Here is a 19,272-nt window from a genome sequence, read left to right as displayed (position 1 = left end):
GGGAGTGGGGCTTAGGTGACAACTCAGGAATGATGGAAAATTCAGGTATTTTTAGCATAGGGGTAGGAGTTGATGCCCTGAGAGTAAGAGTTCTCCAAAGAAGGGAGTTCAGAGAGAAGAGCAGGAGGATGATTAGGTCTTGGGGAAAAGCCACCGATGGGCCTGGGAGAAAGAAGTCAGAACTAGGCCCAGGAGAACTAGGGTAGTTAAGGAGTCAAACAAACGACCATGTATGTGTGAAGTATTGTTTCCGCTGCACGGGATGCTCCATGTTCCCTCCAAGTGCAGTTATAATGGAACCGCTAGGGGGCAGTGTCTATTTCACAGGTAGAAAACCAGGACTCAAGAGTTTATCTATTGGGGGACCACTTTGTAAAGTATATGATTGTTTAACCACTGTGCTGTACACCTGAAACTAATACAAAATAATATTGAATGTAAACTGTAGATGAAAAAAACTTTTTCAAGTTTAAATGTCTAGACCAATATCATACTAACAGTAAGTGAATGCTGCATTGGAATTCAGATCTCACGCAAAAGCCAGGGGTCCTCTCGCTGCAAATTTAACTCACCCGTATTTTCCGGAGGAGAGTAAAATTAATAACTGGGGAAAAAGAAAAGGGAAGAACGCACAGCTCTGCAAGCGCCCTGAAAGGAAGAGCGAAACCAAGGCCACGCGCAAGCCGCTGTTCTCCCTGCCGCCAGCGGAGGGCGCCAGACCCCAGGCTCGGCGGGCACAGGCGCGCGCAGGCGCAGGCGCAGGCGCAGGCGCGCTCCGCTCGGCTCGCTCCGGGGCGCCGGGACGCTGTGGGCGGGTCACGCAGACGGTGCACCGAGAAGCGGCGGCGGCTGTGGCCCCGGGGCTGCGGGCTGGAGCCGGCTTCGCGCTCCGGCTGAGCGAAGCGCTACGCAGTGCTGAGCTCGCCTCCCGCCGCGGAGCCATGGAGATCGGCACGGAGATAAGCCGCAAGATCCGGGTGAGGCCCGCGTCGGGCGGGGGCGGGAAGCCGGGCCTCCGCGGGCGCGCGGTTGTCAGGAGTAACGGGGATGGTGGGCCCGGCCTGGGCGCGGCGGCCGGGTCGCGGGCGGGTGGCGCCTCCTCGGGCCTGGGCGCTGGCGCCGCCTCAGGGAGTGCGGCGGGCGGACGGGGCCGCTGCTGAAGAAGGAGCTGCGGGGAGACGGCGGGAGGCGTAGGGGGCCATTGAGAGCCGTGCTCAGCTGCCTAGGAGCCGCTCGCGGGTCGCCGCTGAGGGGCGAGGGGAGGGGGTCGGGGCGACGGGGGAGGCGGCCGCCGTCGAGGGGGTCGGGGCGACGGGGGAGGGGCCCTGGCGCCTCCCCGCCCCCACCCGGGCGGCCGGCGGTGCGCACGCCCGCGCTGTTGCCTCTGCGCTGCGAATGGGTTTGTGTTCCCAGGGCAGCCGTTCTCTCACGCACGTTTGTCTCTTTCCCCCCTCAGAGTGCCATTAAGGGGAAATTGCAAGAATTAGGAGCTTACGTTGGTAAGTTGTGTTGTTTTTGTTAGCCCCATGGAATTTAGAATTTGCAGCTAATTCAGTTTTAGTGAGTGCATTTTCCCCCCATCGTTATTTTGACTTTGAAGAGACCTTTTTCTGCTATCAAATGTGACAATCCTTGGATAATTCTTTTCCTCGCCATGTTCTTGGGTTTTTTTGCTTTTTGGTGTGTTTCTCTGTTTTGTTTTTTTGTGTGTGTTTTTTTAGTTGAAAGCTCTGTATGCAACCTTGTGTGTGTGTTTTTTAACCCCGTCTTTTATTGTGGTGTTTCGAAATTGTTTAGCTTCCTCTGTTGAGGCATTGTCATATTTTACTGTCTTTCCTATTTTGTTTACTTTTCTCACGATGTTCAATTTTCATAATTATTTTGCATATGGGGCTTTGATGCTTTCTGGCATTTGCCTCTGCCATGGTTCAGTGAGTTTTATTTTCAGATCTCTTATTTTTTTCCTGTTCCTTTCTCTCTCTTTTTTTTTTCCAGAGAGAGTGGAAGGGCGGGGGGGAGAAACATGATGTGAGAGAGACGCATGCTTGGTTGCCTCCTGCACAAGCCCCAACCAGGGCCGGGGATCGAGCCAGCAACCAAGGTGCATGCCCTTGGCCGGAATCGAAGCTTCAGTCCACGGGCCAACTAACCACTGAGCCAAACCGGCCAGGGCCCGTTCCTTTCTCTTTTACCTCCCGACCACAGTGTATCTTCTTTCTCTTTGTTCTTTTGTAATTTATATAATTTGAATGTTTACTCTGGGCCAGGTTCTGTGCTTAACCTCTATATGCATCAGGTCATGGTAATCCTTAGGACACTGGAAGGTAAATGGTAATATCCCCAATTGTACAAGCAAAAAAACTGAGGCTTTGAGTGCTTACTTGAGCAAGATTGAGACCTGGGTCTGTTTGGCTGCAGAGCTGGTGCCTCTTATAAAAATAGTATCCATCACTTATTAAAGTGATTGTAAAGGTGTAGAAGACTCCAAGGTCTCTGAAGTCAAACTTATTTTCATATTAATACTGACAAGGTACTTGCCATACATTGTGCAAAAGCAGTGGTGGGTAAAACTCCTGGTACTTTAGCCTGAATCAAGAAATCAAGATTTCACACCAGACTTTAGGAGAAACCATCATATTCTTTACCACATACCTCCACTTGCAATTTAAAAAAAAATTATTATTATTTTTTTTTATTTCAGAGAGAGGAAGGGAGAGGGAGAGAGAGACAGGAACATCAGTGATGAGAGAGAGTCATTGGTCACCTGCCTCCTGCATGCCCCCTACCAGGCATCTAGCCTGAAACCCGAGCCTAGACCAGGAATCGAACTGGGATCTCCTGGTTCATAGGTCAGTATTCACCCACTGAGCCACACTGGCCTGGCTCCACTTGTAATTTTTTGAAGAGCCTGTTTCACTTAAGAGTGTAATTGATGAAGCAGTAAAAATATTTTTAAAAAAATCCTGGCCCTTGATTACATTTTTTAATATGCAGTGTCAGGAAAGAGGAAATACTTAAATGTTTACAAAGTACTGTATACTGAAGCATGATGGGTTGTTTTAAGAAAAAGGATTTGTGTGATTGAATTGAGTACTGAACTAGCCATCTCTTTCGTGGAACATCATTTTTTAAATTCTAAGGACTGACAAGCTAATTACATACACTGGTGTTGGCAGACATTTTCTTGAAAGTGAACAGAGGAAAAGAACTGGTAGTCTTTGCTGCTGATCACAAAAGTTGGTTTCAAATGAAAATTAGAGTTTTGGAAAATGTATGTCTGCCTCAGTGAACTTAACAGTTTCCCAGTACTTCAAAGACTATAAGGAAATCAATCATGATAGTAACAGATGATTTTTTAAATACTGTATAATGAAATGTGTTGACATGGTTTGTATAGCTCTGTGAACCAGTCTTTTTTTCAAATAATCAATGCATGATGTTACAAATTTTTACAAGGGTAAAGGATCCATTAAAAAGCTAACATGGGTCCATGGATTTTCATGTAACAATGCAAAAAGGTTATAGTTTTAGTTTCCACATTGCTACTAATCTTTAAGAAGCTACCACTTGTTGAGTTTTGGTGTAGTATCACAAAATGATACTGACATTATCTGCAAAAGCTATTAAAATACTAGCTTTTCCACCCTGCTGGCTTGGCTCAGTGGTTGAGCGTCAACCTATGAACCAGGAGGTCACAACTCGATTCCTGGTCAGGGCACATGCCTGGGTTGTGGGCTTGATCCCCAGTAGGGGGCCTGCAGGAAGTAGCAGATCAATTACTCTCATCACTGATGTTTCTATTTCTCTTTCCTTCTCCCTCTCCCTTCCTCTCTCTGAAATCAATAAAAACTTTTTTTTTTTAAACTTGTTTTTCCAACTACAGTGTGTGCAAGATTAGCTGTTCTTCACATTATTCAATTGGAACAACATCACCACAGGTTAAATGCAGAAATTAGAATCCAGCTGTCTTTTATTTAAAAAAAATTTTTTTTAATATATCTTTATTGGGAGGGTCATCAATAATTTTTAAGAGTGTAAAAAAGGGTCCTGAGACCAGATAGTTTGAGAATTGCTAATTTACCACATGCTGGGCACATTTCATAAATTATCTGTTGTTTTGGGACTCTAACAGATACGAAAATTGAAGCTCAGAGGTTAAAGATGAAGCTGAACCAGGACTTATTTATTTATTCATTCAATACTCTATGCCAGCTATATGTCAGGAACATGTTTTAGGTGAAAAAGAAGTCCACAAAAAGTGTACATTGAGAACTTTTTTAAAATTTATTGATTTAGAGAGAGAAACATCAACCCATTGTTCCATGCATCTATGCATTTATTGGTTGATTCTTGTATGTACCCTGACCGGGGGTCAAACCTGCAACCTTGGAGTATTGGGATGATGCTCTAGTGAGCAACTGAGCTACCCAGCTACCTGGCCAGGGCCTGAGAACTTTCTTAATTCTAGCGTATGAAAGCACAGCACAGACATGCTAGCCTTATTGGTGATTCCTATCATTTATGAAAAGTCTCAAAGCAAGCATTGTGAGCCTATTAAAAACCTGGTTGCAAGCTTAGCAAAGTTAAGTATGAGATGTAATTGTAGTAAAAATACCATGTATTTTAAGCTTTCAGAATGTTTTTATATAGTTCCATTTGTTTTCAACAATACTGAAGTGGGATGGCAGGAAGTATTATTCCTTCTACAAATAGAAATGAAGTCTTAGGAGGGTTAAATAGAACTGGTAATGAGCAGATGTAAGTCTTCTGGGTCATTGATAATTTCTGTTGTTAGCTTCATAGTAGGAACTTGGTGAGCTAATAAACAGGTAGTAGTCACTCCTTTATGCTCCACTAGAACTCCACTGAGATCTCTCTCAGCGATTAACATATTAGCACAGCTTCCCAACTTTTTTGTCTTTGCTTGACTGGAAATTTCTTTGATGGTAGAGACTTCGTATTTGTTTTGTGCCAGTGGCCTACTGAGAACTTGATTTTTTCATAAATGTTAACGAAGTGGGTAAACAGGTCACCATGAGATTCTATCTGAAATAAAAGTGTGCATTATTTATGTTTACAATTAGTTACCAAATTGTGCATCATTGTCCTGAAAAGGGTGACTTTCTAATCCCTTTGTGCTAGAGAAAGTCCTGGAAACCTTTAAGATTATTTAAATAATCCTTTAATAAATATTTGCCAGAATAGTCACGGGGATGTCAAGTACAGCATAGGGAATACAGTCAGTAATATTGTAGTAACTATATATGGTTACTAGATTGGATGGATACTAGATTTATCGGGGTGATCACTTCATAAGTTTTATAAATGTCTAATGTCTAATCATGGGGTTGTACACCTGAAACTAATATATTGTACGTTAACTGTAATTTAAAAATAAAAAAATACTTAAAAAAATTTTTGACTACCTATTTTCAAGGTATTGGGCAGGATGCAGAGGCGAACAGCCCTTTTTGTTAAGTGTGATAAGGTTTCATTTGACTGTTTAAAATGGAGCACTTCAGCGAGATGACAATCTAGAACAGTATTTCATTCACATTTTAGAGGTATGAGCTTACAGAAACCTTCAAAATTTTTGTGTTTTTTTTTTTAGTATGTAGATTACAAGTGAACTTGAAAAATCTGTTAGAATTCTGTAAAAATATATCATGAACACATTAATTTTTTCATTAGATTATTATTTCCCATTTCATATCTAAGAAAACTGTATAAATTTCTAACAGGTTGAATATAGTTGCTATACATTAAACTGTACATATTTAAAGTGTACAGTTTGGTAAGTTGTAACGCGTACCCCATAAGCAAGCGAATGAACATACTCATCGCTCCCAAAAGGTCTTGGGGCTTACTTGTATCCCTCCCTCCACCTTTCCCTGCTCACACTCTGTACCCACCTAGGCAACTACTGATCTCATTTGTGTAAAATTTTAGAAAATGCAAACATATAGTGACAAAACATAGTCTACTCATTTTCATCACTGACATTATGAGGGAGAGAAACTGCCAAAGCCTTCCAATTTCTTCATTGACCTTTCCTGGGTTACCAGTGGCAGCACATAGTAGGTACACTTCGCATAAATAAGCTACCACGTTTACTTACTAAAATTTTCAGAAAGCAGTGGGGGTCTTTTGTTACTCTACAAAGAAAAAATAAATGACTGGCTACTTGTCCTTATATCTCTTCACATCATGTTGTATGCTTCCATGAAATATGATTTCTCTCCATTTGTGGATTGGGCTTTCTCAATATAGTAGTGCTTTTCTTGAACTGAACTGGATTTTTGATATTTCTCCTTGAAACATATGTCTGATAGTAGTTCTGAAATGAAACTTTCTGCCTACATAGAAATATTATGAGTACTTAAGGTATTAAATAATTTTTTTTGGTAGAGATTTGAGTTCCTGATGAATGACTTGCTCTGCACCTTCTTACTATGGTGATTTTTGTTTTTGTTGATTTTGGTGCTAGATCTCACCCTCATAATCACTGTGTAGGAGGGTATCAGTATAAAACAATGAATTGAAATTACTTAAAATTGAATTTTTAAGTGATACAGGGTTTTTTGGTGGTTTTAGTGTTTGATGTTGCTGCAAGGTTGTTACCCTGAGTAATTGAAATCTGACTTTACCAAGGGTAAAGGTGTTCTCTTAAGAAATGAGTATCATTTTGAAACAAACACTAAACTAAACAAAACTCTGTTCTTGGTGAATGCCCATATGCTTTCTGGAAGCTTCTCTGAAATTAATGAGCATTGTTAAAAAGATGAAGGAAATGTATGCACTATGAAGTTTGATACTGTAATTTAGAATATCTAGTTTTGTAAGTATTTGTTACTCCAGTTCCCATCCTTCTAGTAATTGAAATACCTAAAGAATGAAGAGGAAAAAAACTATACTTTCTTGTCCTACATAATTCCAGTAGAGCCGAGGTACTAATTCTTAGAGCTACATCTATATTTTCAAGCACATCAACTTTAAATAGAAGAAAATACTGAGGAAAACATAAAAAAGTTTTTATATACTTTTCCTTTTAAATAGATGAAGAACTTCCTGATTACATTATGGTGATGGTGGCCAACAAGAAAAGTCAGGACCAAATGACAGAGGACCTGTCCCTGTTTCTAGGGAACAACACAATTCGATTCACCGTATGGTATGTTTCTGAATATTTACCCCTTAGACCAAAGTTTGGCACAAGTCAGAGTAGGTATTCTGTCTGGAAAGAGGTTCCTGACAGGAGAGTCAGATTCATTGTGGAGACGCAGGTTGTGATCAATGAGAGCACAGCCTCTGGAGCCAGACTGCCAAGGTTAAATCCTGGATCTGCCTCTTGAATTAGTTTCTCCGCTTATAAAATGGGAATAGTAAATCACCTTTATAGGATCCTTGTGAGAGGGTTAAGTGAGCTGTCACATGTAACGTGCTCACAGCTGTGTCTGGCCTACAGCAAGTCCCTAGTATATGTTAATAGTAGTTACTATGTTTCTCTTGTAAACATCTACATCTTACCATTCCTTTCCTCCAGCCTAAACCAGTTGCAGATGTTTTTTTGGACTGGCTTGACCTAAATTGCTTTCTCAATGAGTTAATTCTTAGAGGGCAAGGATTTTGACAAAATTTTAAATCATTTTTTAAATGTTTATGACTTTTTGAAATTTAGAATTTTAAAGTAGGCAACTTAGTGTTCAAATATAAGTTAATATTAAAATTTACAATGTCCTTTTTCAGGCCACATAGGCCTTTAGTTAAAAGTACTGACTAAAAGCACAAGATTCAGTTTAAGAAGGCAGGTCAAGTGCTGGGGGTGGTGATGATGTGGCTGAGAATAGAACAGGAAGGATTCGTATAAGGCCCTTCACGTGGGAACCCCAGTTACAGCACAAGTGGGCGATGGGGCAGAAGGTGAGTGAGCAGAGCGGCCTGCTTATTTGAATGGCAAGAGCCTGGGACAGGGAATAGGAGGCAGTGTGGAATACGAAGCTGGTTAACTTTCTGCCTTTAATCAAGTTGGTTTTGAAGGTGTTTTGCCCAGCAGGTAAATGAATGTTTCACACCTCTTTTGAAGCTTTCTTGAAACTCCACACAGAATTCTGTAGTTTATATTACAGTTTTGAAGAACATGGAGTGCAGTGGTTGATCCTCAAAAGTTTTGGTACATAGTGTGTGTGAGAACTAACCCACTTGTTACAGTTTGTCCCCAGAATTTACCCCTTGTTCCCTCTAAAAAAGATCATGGTGTTTTGATGGGAATTACCATTGTCATGAACGTTTTTTGTTCGTTTGTTTGTTTTTAATTCTTCAGCAGTTCAGGTACTTGTTTCATGTACACTTCTATGGCCTGACTTCTGGTTTAACCTTTGGATCACTTTAGGTTTGAGTCCCTCTAATTTAATATGGGAGATTGACCTAGTGGATTATTTCTCAGAGAACTTGATGGACTGTGTCAGACAAATCTCTTACATAAAGAGACTGCTAACTGAATTTGAATATAATATCAGATTAATTCAGCTTTTTCACATTGCCATAAATTCAGTTCTTGAACACACACTGATGCAAGTGATGGTGTCTCTCTTTTGGCACTTTGCTTTCCTAAGTTAAATGTTCATTGATACCAGTCCCAAATGGACTACTATTCTTTGGAGCCCTGCAGTAATTGTGTCCTAGGTGACAGTGGCATGTGACTGGGTTCTGGGTGAAACATAATGAGTTGTTTCTGGTGTTTCAATAGGCATGGCCCCTTGGAAGGATTGTAAGGCAAATTTGCCTTGTACGTCACTGCTAAAATAAAACAGGTTATATTATAAGCAAGGTTATGGCCTGTGCTTGTTTACGGCATTTGTTTTGTAAATAATAGTTAACAGTGAAATGTGATAGTATATATTTTGAGATTTTTAAGTTTTTCACCTCAGAATTAATTTTTTTCAGCATAGAAAAAATTTAAATGAGTAGGTAAAAGTAATTTAAACCGTTCTAAACAATTGTAATAGTAAACTAGTATGTGCTTATGATGTTTTATCTTTTACTGTAAGTTACATTGCGTCGTTAGGCTTTTTTAAAAATAATTTTATTGATTTTTTTTTTAGAGAGAGAAAAAGGGAGAGGGAGAAGAGAGAAGCATTGGTGATGAGAAACATTGATTGGCTGTCTCCTGCATGCCCCTCACTGGAGATTGAGCCCACAACCTGGGCATGTGCTGGGATGACTCTCAACCAACTGAGTCACACAGGCCAGGGCATGTCTTTGGTCTTTATGAAACAAAATAACATTCTTTGTAGATAAGACTGTGTGGTCCAATCATATTCTTGCCCTTGTTTTTGCAGAGGCTAGATGTTGAAAATGGTGATGAAAAAATGACTTTTGATTGGCTTTTTTAGTATTCATGTAAAGCCTTTTTTTAAATGTTAAACTTAATTTCAATACCATTTGTTCATTAAATACCTTTTAGTACCGTTTATCAATATTTATCTAAAGATTGATTTTATAATGTCATCAAATTTAGAGTGACAGTTGAAATAAAATACTGGTTAAAGAAAGTTTTAAATTTTTTTTGTTTTTTTTTTTAGGCTTCATGGTGTATTAGATAAACTTCGCTCTGTTACAACTGGTAAGGTTCATAAAAGCCCTGTTACAACTGGGCTTTTTTTGGAATTTGCTATAACATATAATTCTTTTCTTTCTAAAGCCATTTAAACTGCTTTGGGGAGAAAAACCCATAAATTTGAAAACAGTAGTTCATTTGAACTTTTTTAGGAAGCACTTTTTTTTTTAAGGTTTTTTGATTGATTTTTAGAGAGAGAGACACACATATCTATGTGAGAGCTGAACACTGATGGGCTATCTCCTGCATGGCCCCTATTGGGGTTCGAGCCTGAAACCTGGGCTTGTGCCCTGATTGGGAATCAAACCTGTAACCTTTTGGTGCACAGGACAATGTCCAACTATCGGCCACACTGGCCAGGGCAGGAAAAGCACATATTTTTGTGAATTTAAGAGTAATAAATTAATATAATTCAAAGATAATTTAAATGAGAGAAGGGCAATTATGCAGTTTATCCTAAGGAAATAATTATAAAAGTGTGCAACAATTCAGTCTCAAGAATGTTTCAGTATTTTATAATTGAAAATTACTTAAAAGTCCAGTAATAGTAAATTGAATAAATTATGATATTACTATGTATGGAATAATAGTCATTAAAAATGTTTTGGAAGACCATGTATTGCTTTTAAATTGGTGATGAACAAGGGAAAGGATCAAAGTAATAAAAATAGTTTGAAAGGATTATGTGTTTTTCATTCCAGATCCCTCTAGTCTAAAGTCTTCTGATACTAACATATTTGATAGTAACGTGCCTTCAAGCAAGAGCAGTTTCAGTAGGGGAGATGAGAGAAGGCACGAAGCTGCAGTGCCACCCCTTGCAGTTTCTAGCACTAGACCTGAGAAAAGAGATTCCAGAGTTTCTTCAAGTTCACAGGAGCAGAAAACCACTCATGTCAGGTAATAGTCCTATGTAGACCTTCTGTGGGCAGATGGGGAAGTATGTATGTGACATTTACATTAGCTTTTTTAGATTTAAACTGCCATTTTCAGGGAATTTTGCAGGTAGTGAGGTAATCATGAGCAATTCCTTTAAAATAAAGAATGGATGAGACCAAAGTATGGTCGTTTATCTCAAGTATAGTAAATCAAAGTTTTTTTAAAAACGAATGCAATTTCAAAGTAGATTTTAATGGACTACGTAAGAGGAATATTCAGACTTTTCCAATATAATTTAAGTAACTATTCTTTGACAATTTGAACATCTTCCTCTAAATTGGTTGTAATGTGTGTGTATGTTTAATAGACAGAGCTATGATGATGGAGCTGCAACCCGACTAATGTCAACAGTGAAACCTCTGAGGGAGCCAGCACCCTCTGAAGATGTGATTGATATTAAGCCAGAACCAGATGACCTCATTGATGAAGACCTCAATTTTGTGCAGGAGAATCCCTTATCTCAGAAAAAACCTACAGTGACACTTACATATGGTTCTTCTCGCCCTTCTATTGAAATTTATCGACCACCTGCAAGTCGAACTGCAGATAGTGGTGTTCATTTAAACAGGTTGCAATTTCAGCAGCAGCAGAACAGTATTCATGCTGCCAAGCAACTGGATATACAGAACAGCCGGGTATATGAAACAGGACGTTTGTGTGAACCAGAAGTGCTTAACAGCTTAGAAGAGACTTATAGTCCCTTCTTCAGAAACAACGCAGAAAAAATGAGTATTGAGGTTTGTGTTACTTGTAAATCTTGGCTAGTTAGGCTGAAAATGCACAGTTCTTTATACCAAATAGTATGTCAAATAACTGAATACGTATTGCAAGTTTATTTTAAACTGATTTCTATGCTACTCATCATATTATACACCAATCAGATTTTCCTCTCCATTACTGACTACAGGTGCATATTACATCTTGTTTATTTTCATGGGATGCCAACACGTGAGAAAGTTTTTAACCTTACCTTACAGTTTTGGTGGGATTTTTAGATCAAGTTTAGATTTTTTCGTGGCATTTACTAGTAAAGAAGTCAGAGTATCTATTTTGTTAGTTTCCTCAACAGGCTATGTGCTGCTGCTTATAAATGAATGTAAAGCACTAGTTTTTGTTTTTGTTAAAGGTTGGCTATTAAGATAATATTTATATTTTTATAAGAAACCAGGGAATAGCCCATGACTTTAATATGATTGGCTTTTTCTTAAAAAGAAAAAATTCTGTGGTAGAACTTTGTTATTTTCTGAGACTAGGTAAGCATGAATTTATCTGATTGCAGGAAGAAAACTTTCGGAAGAGAAAGTTGCCTGTGGTAAGTTCAGTTGTTAAAGTAAAAAAATTCAATCATGATGGAGAAGAGGAGGAGGAAGATGATGATTGTGGGTCCCGAACAGGAAGCATCTCCAGCAGTGTGTCAGTGCCAGCAAAGCCCGAGAGGAGGTACCTGAACATGTCTATAATTAATTGTGAATTGCGCGGTGAAGTCATCTAGGTTTCTTGAAGAGGATATCATAAAAATAAAAATCTAATAGCTTGTAAGACTTTTCCATTGGTTTTTGAGTAAAACATATTAATGAAAGAGAAATTGCTTAAAATTGGAGAAACTGCAGAGAATATTAAAAACTAATAGGGTGAAAAACATCAGATACATTATTTTGAAAAGTTAATAAGGTTTCAGTCTAGTTGGCATTTCCTAAAAACTACAGCTAGTCTGTTCAAAACCTAAGAGGAGGCCCTGCTGAGTAGCGCAGTTGGTTGGAGTATTGTCCTGTACACCAAAAGGCTGCGCTTCGATTCCCAATCAGGGCAGCATACCTGGGTTCTAGTTTGATCCCTGGTTTTGGCCCCTACGGGAGGAAACTGACAGAAGTTTCTCTCACTCCCTCCCTTTCTCTCTAAAATCAATAAGAACATATCCTCGGGTGAGGATTAAAAAAAAAAACCTGAGAGAAGGCTGTAGTAAGGGCATGATGGTTGGCTGGCACATAAAGAATTCAAATCTATAATCAGTATTTTTCTTAACGTTTTTAGACCCTCACTTCCTCCTTCTAAACAAGCTAACAAGAATCTAATTTTGAAGGCTATATCTGAAGCTCAAGAATCTGTAACAAAAACAACTAACTATTCTGCAGGTAATTTAAATGAATTACGTTTTCATTAAGAAAGAGATTTCTATAACTCTTGAGTAAGCTAGTAAAGGTTGCTCCCCAACTTGTGGTAAAAAAAGATGCCTACCCAATGTCAAGACCAAGATGAGGTTCAGAGAAGAATGGTTTTAAAAGATTTGATCAGTTTGAGAAACTTTCCCAACTGTTAGTAGAATTTAGTTCTTTGAGCATCTGTAATATCTTTTGCTCTTTCCAGTGTGTGTGAAATAATATAATAGAAATTATTATATGTTTTAAAACAAAGGAGATGAGTCAGCGATAATCAGATTGTACAGAAAGCTCATTCTGAAATGCAAACCAAATTATGGGTGTCATATTGTCATTAAATTCTGCACTTCGTGCCCCACATGCTAGAGCTGTGTGTGAAATTTCATTAAGTTGCAATGATTACCCACTTTAAAACTTATTTGTGACCCCTTCCTGAAGTGAAGTAAACTATAGATTTTCTTTAGATCCTGGTAGTCATCTGTCCCCCTGCTTTTCCACATCCCTAATTCAGCCTCTGAACATGAAATTGAACAGGTTTTGGCACATGGGATAGGGAGTGTCAGGCCAAGGCCTATACTCGGACTGAATGATTTTTCTGTTTACATTCCCATTTTTGGTCTGTTACAATACTGTTTAAAATGATGAGAAATTTAGAGAATTTTACTTACTGTGGCCTTGAAAGTTCCTGCTTTTATAATAGTTGGAGACGGCTTAAGTTTTTTTGAGAAATAGCATTAAAATTTTTTTTTACCCTAGTTTATCTAAATTACCATTTGAAGTTGTTACAGGATCGTGAAACATTTGGTTTAAAATGAATACATATGTGCTTTAGGGTATACGTGGCATGTGGTTTAAAATGTGTAGGTGTTGTTTATATACATATTAGGTATTTAAGTCAAGTTATCTCTCGAGAATATTGTAAGAAAAAATGAGGTGGTATCTGAACTGTTACATTGAGCCCCTCATGTTCTAAAGTGAAGGAGGCATTTATGTTTAATATGATTGTTGAGTTTGCTGTATTACTACATTTGCATTTCCATCGTTTTTGCTTTTTATATAAAAGTCTCACAGAAACAGACACTTCCAGTTGCTCCCAGAACTCGAACTTCTCAAGAAGAATTGCTGGCAGAAGTGGTCCAGGGGCAAAGCAGGAGCTCTAGAATCAGTCCCCCCATTAAAGAAGAAGAAGCAAAAGGAGATAATCCAGAAAAGGGCCAAGGTAACAATTTAAATGATGCTTCATTCTCTGTTACACTTCTTCATGAGGCATTCAGTATTCCAATGGGTGTTTCTGAAATGTTATATTATGAGAAAAGTGCTCACTAGCCCAAAAATAGAATAAGAAAGGACCATGAGGAATCTATATCTACATTTTTCAGAGCTTTAAAAACCTTTTTATCATGGAAATTTTTAATGTTCTCAAAAGTGGAAAGAATAGTGCAATGAATTTCCATGAACTCAGCCATTAAGCTTTAATACTGTCAGCATTATATATCAGTCTGTAGAAAGTGCCAATTTAAAGATTCATAGATGTCTACATTATAGCTTTCCTTCTTTTGGTTAATTCTACCCCTGTTCTCTTGACTTTGAAATCTTATCTTTAAATCTCCCCTTTCTGAGCATCCTTCCTCTGTGACCTGCCAGATATGCCTTATTGTCCCAGTGACCCTACTTCATCCCCTTGTGCCTGATGTACTACAGTTAGGTTCCAGCTGATCTTTGTTTCCTTTCTCTCAACCCCCATCCCCAGCTCTTGCACAAACACTGTCCATCTAAAGTAAGACTTACGTGACTTCTTTGTGAGAGCATTTATAGTGTCCCCACCCACTCATACCCCCCAGTGCGTGGCCCAGGACTGATGCAGTCAGCTTGGCCTTTCTGCACCTTTGTTGTCTTGCCCCGGGTCTGCCCAGCCCGTCCCGCACTGCTCTCCACTGTTCCTTCTGTTCCACCATTATGGAAGGTTCTAGTTTCTTCTTTTTCTATGATTCGAATTTAAAAACCCCACCCAAACTATATGCTCATCATGTTGTTTGTAACATGCACTTTGCTAACACTGGAATATGTTTATTATTCCTCTTCAGCCGTGTCCTTTAATAGTTCCAGGCTCATCTCAGATTTACTTGTTTCATGAAGCTTTATGAGTTCATCCTGTATTTGTCTCTCTGTTCTCTCTTTTTAAAAAAAAAATATTTGTATTCAGTTTTGCATGTCAGCATTATGTGCAGTTCAATAAGTGATGGACTTGAGTACAGGAAAACCCCAAAACAGCCAGTAGGTTGTAACTGGGAAGTGTGAGTGGGCCAGTTCGTGAAGAGCTTCAGTAAAAGTAGGAATGGCAGTAAGTTGAAGCCCATGATTTCATGATGATATATATATTTTTTGCATGATATTTTTTAAAAGTAGATCCTTAATTGGTCACCTTTTGGAAAATAATAGATACTAAACCAAATAAATAATTGAGCATTTATGCTCTTTAAGAATGGGTAACAGTGGTACAGGAGTTAGCACATATTTTTGTAAATAAAGTTTTATTGGAACCATGCCATGCTTATTCATTTATGTGTCTCTGGCTGCTTTTATACTATAACCGTAGAGTTGAATATTTGCAGCAGACCATATAGCCCACATAAACTAAAATAGATGTTTGCCAGTTCTTCATATAGCTGATGGGAACATCTTATAAAATCATTCTAGTTGTAAGTAAAACAAAATTAAAGAATTACAGGGTGGTTGTTTTTTTGTTTTTTGCAACTTATAATTAATTAGCGAATCTAGGCACTGTTCATTAATGGCTACTAAAACATTTTTTTAAAAGGGAAAGCTAGCCATTTCGTGCCTCCTGATGATGGAAGAATGAAACACTACCTTAGTCTTGCCAGACGATTTGAACTTGAGTTATCAAGTCTCTGATCTAGCAGTCAGCTTGCAGGAAGTAGAGCCAGAGAATTATGTCGGTTGAACTGCATCGTGAGTGTGCAACAGGCAAAGTATGTTTTCTGGTAGCTATATGGGTCAAAAAGCCTGAGAAATATAGATTAAAAGACTAAAGGGAGCAATGTTAAGCTCTAGTGTCTAGGGCCGCCTGCTTGTGTGATAAAACCACAAAGAAACTAGGTATTACTATAAAAGGCGATAGTGGTTACTTTTGGAGAGGACTTAATAGGATGGAGCTCATGAGGGGGCTTCTGGGGTGGCTGGCACAGCTCTGTACTCATGGTGGTTGACCTAGATGGTGGTTCTAAGGATGTTTTGCTTTATGAAAATTTATTAAGCTATTGTTTTGTGTGGTTTTCTATATCATTTTGTTTTAAAATGAAGCAATTGAAGTGCTATCAAGTATCTACTGATGAGGACTGTTATTACTATTACTGGGTTCATTCGTTCACAGCAGAAAGTGACAGTCTGCAAACAGCCATTAGTCAATTTGCTTACTGTTTTTACAGTTTTGTCTGTGATAGGTCTTTTAAATTTTTAAATATGCACGTGTATTGGCATGAGTTGTTCATAGTGTTCTCTCATCTCTTCAGGCTTTATGTTTTTGCCAGCCTACCCTAGCACCTCACAGTATTTTGAGTTTTTTCTCTTTTTGTCTGGGATTAGTCTGTCACCAGAAGTTTATTATACCAGGCTTTTCAAAGACTTAGTAACAATAGTTTTGGCTTTATTGATGTCATTATTTTCTTTTGCGTTTTGCTTTTAAAAAATATTTATTGATTTTTAGAGAGAGCGAGAGAAGGAGAGAGAAAGAGAAACATTGATTTGTTGTTTCACTTATTGACGTATTCATTGGTTGGTTCTTGTATGTGCCCTGACGGGGGATCGAACCCGAAAGCTTGGTATGGTGGTGATGCTCTAACCAACTGAGCTTACCCAGTCAGGGTGTGGCGTTACTGTTTTTCTATTTTTTTAGTTTCTGCTCTTATTTTATTTATTTAACTTCTTTATTTATTTTTGTTAATCCTCACCTGAGGATATTTTTTCCATTGCCTTTCAGAGAGTGGAAGGGAAGGGGGAGAGGGGAGAGACAAGGGAGGAATGAGAGTGTGAGAGTGTGAGAGAGAGAGAGAGAGAGAGAGAGAGAGAGAGAGAGAGAGAGAGATGATCAGGTGGTTGCCTCCCGCGCATGCCCCAACTGGGAACAGGGATTGAATCTGCAACCCAGGTTATGTGCCCTTGACCGGGAATCGAACCTGTGACCCTTAGGTGTGCAGGCCAACACTAACCACTGAGCAACGCTGGCCAGGGCAATATATTCAGTTTTTAAATTAATTTATCTCAGTCTCTGTCTTTTCTAATGTATATATTTAAGCTGTAAGTCTCTCTTGATATGCTGATTTTACTCCATATCACAAATTTTGATACATAATGTTTTCATTATTCTAGATATCTTTGGTTCCCACTTAGATCTTCATCTTTGTCCTATGAGTTATTTGGAAGTGTTTTTAATTTGCAGTGTATGATGGTTTTGTTTTTGTCTTTTAATCTTTTTTTAAAATATATATGCTCCTGACTTAATTGTTTTGTGGTCAGATAATGTGATATGTATTTTTGAAAGTTGAGACTTAATTGATTTTGTACATTTGTGCATTTTGGAAGAAAGTGGACTCTAATTGTTGGCTTGAGAATTTTGCACTTAGTAGATAAAGCTCTACAGTTAAGATGTTCAAGTCTTGACTTTGATGAGTCCATGGTCTGCTTGACTCATCAGTAATTGAAAGGTCTTGAAGTTGCCCATCACGATGACTAGTTTATCTTAATTTCTCTGTACTTCTATCAGGTTTTGCTTTATTTATTTTGAGGCTTTTAAACTTGGTGCATGCATACTTAAAATTGTTACACTTTCCCGATGAATTGAACCTTTTATTTTTATAACCTGTACCAAATGATGTTTTATCTTAAAATTTTTTTCTGATATTAATATTGCCATTTATTTAGTATTTGCCTCACCTCTCTGTTTTCCATGCCTTTGTTTTCAGTCTTTTCTATCTTTATGCTTTGGGCATATTTATCTCTTAAGTGTCATAAAGTTAGATTACTGTTTTTTAATTGTTTCTCAGTTTGTCTTTTATTGGAGAGTTTAAACCATTCACATTTGTCACTATTATTATCTTAACAGAATAATCTATTTTTAGTTCTAATCAGAAGAAAACTTATTTGATCCATCTTGCAAGGACATTTGAAATACACAGGGGCAGGTAGAAGTAGGCTTACAGTTACGAGTCCTTGAAATAGTTCTTTCCGTTTTTGTGGTTAATCCTCACCTGAGGATATTTTTTCCATTGATTTTTAGAGAGAGTGGAAGGGAGGGGAGGAAGGTGGGGGTGGGGGGGGAGACAGGAAGAAAGAGAAACAGTGATGTGAGAGAGACACATTGATTAGCTGCCTCCTGCACAAGTCCCAGCCAGGGCCAGGGACAAACCTGCAGCCCAGGTTTATGCCCTGACCGGGAATCAAACCCACTACCCTTCCGTGTGCGGGCCAACACCAACCACTGAGTCACACAGGCCAGGGCTAAAATTTCATTTTTGAAGTTGAGCTATCAGCTGTTAAGGTGTGTATACATTTTTTTGGGACACCCTGTATTTTATATTTTCATGATTTAGATATTTTTATCCAGACTCAGGACTTTAAATATGTGTCATCAATGAAAAATGTGTTATATATCTATTTTTAAATTTTTAGTTACTGATTTTAGAGAGAGAGAGATGGGGGCAGAGAGAGACATACATTGATTTATTGTTATTTATGCATTCATTGGTTGCTATTTGTATGTGCCCTGACTGGAGATTGAACCTGCAACTGTGGCATTTTAGGACTACGCTCTAACCAATTGAGCTGTCCAGCCAGGCCTAAACCGTGTTGTATTTTAACAAATATCTTGTTTGTTTGTTTTTGAGGGCCATCTCCCCTTCCCAACCAGACTGTAAGCTCTTTGACTCAGGATCTGTGTGTTCGTTGGTTGTTTCTTTTAGTGAGTACCCAGAATGGTGCATGGCGTGTATAGGAACTCAGGAAATATTTTTGTGGCTCCTGCCTTGCACCTAACTTACAGTTTTCCCAGGGTCTTGTTTGTGGCTTTTCTGCTCTGCCTCACAGCTGTATTTGTCTGTATATTTTCTGTTTTCCAGAGGTGGTTGCAGTTTCATCTGCTATGATCCCCTCCCTAAACCTCATCTCTTTTCTTTTTTTTTTTTAATATATCTTTATTGATTTCAGAGAGAGGAAAGGAGAGGGAGAGAGAGAGAGAAACATCAATGATGAGAGAGTCATTGATCGGCTGCAGCCCGCAACCCGGGCATGTGCTGCCCTGACTGGGAATCGAACCCCAATCGCCTGGATCCTACGTCGACGCTCAACCACTGAGCCACGCCTGGCCGGGCATAAACCTCATCTCTTAAATGAGTGGTCTCCATATTTTTGATTATATAATTTTTTGTATACTAAAGTTGTTTTAAGCTCATACATTCAATATATGTATGTTGCTTACATACATGCCTACTGTTATTAGTTGTATGATAGAACAGGCAGAAATAGAGCTCTGAGGACAATGGAGGTAATAAA

General features: G+C 38.7%; 1 protein-coding gene across 7 annotated transcripts in view; it reads left to right on the top strand.

The window, feature by feature from the left end:
• Nucleotides 1-832: 832 nt before the first annotated feature.
• Nucleotides 833-19,272, top strand: part of ZC3H14 (zinc finger CCCH-type containing 14) — a 37,386-nt gene continuing 18,946 nt past the window's right edge. For 5 of the 7 annotated variants that reach the window (XM_087818690.1, XM_087818687.1, XM_087818684.1 and 2 more), the window contains exons 1-9: nt 833-977; nt 1,457-1,499; nt 7,057-7,171; nt 9,582-9,622; nt 10,318-10,513; nt 10,860-11,289; nt 11,832-11,992; nt 12,584-12,684; nt 13,772-13,927. In XM_087818690.1, coding sequence (XP_087674816.1) covers nt 942-977; nt 1,457-1,499; nt 7,057-7,171; nt 9,582-9,622; nt 10,318-10,513; nt 10,860-11,289; nt 11,832-11,992; nt 12,584-12,684; nt 13,772-13,927 — 1,279 coding nt within the window. In that variant the 5' untranslated portion in view covers nt 833-941. The remainder of the gene's footprint in view (nt 978-1,456; nt 1,500-7,056; nt 7,172-9,581; nt 9,623-10,317; nt 10,514-10,859; nt 11,290-11,831; nt 11,993-12,583; nt 12,685-13,771; nt 13,928-19,272) is intronic. The other 2 variants (XM_087818701.1, XM_087818693.1) reach the window with 1 other exon arrangement.

Source organism: Miniopterus natalensis, chromosome 1 (genome assembly GCF_054644295.1).
Source record: "Miniopterus natalensis isolate mMinNat1 chromosome 1, mMinNat1.hap1, whole genome shotgun sequence".
NCBI lineage: Eukaryota > Metazoa > Chordata > Mammalia > Chiroptera > Miniopteridae > Miniopterus > Miniopterus natalensis.
This window is presented reverse-complemented; position numbering and strand designations above follow the sequence as displayed.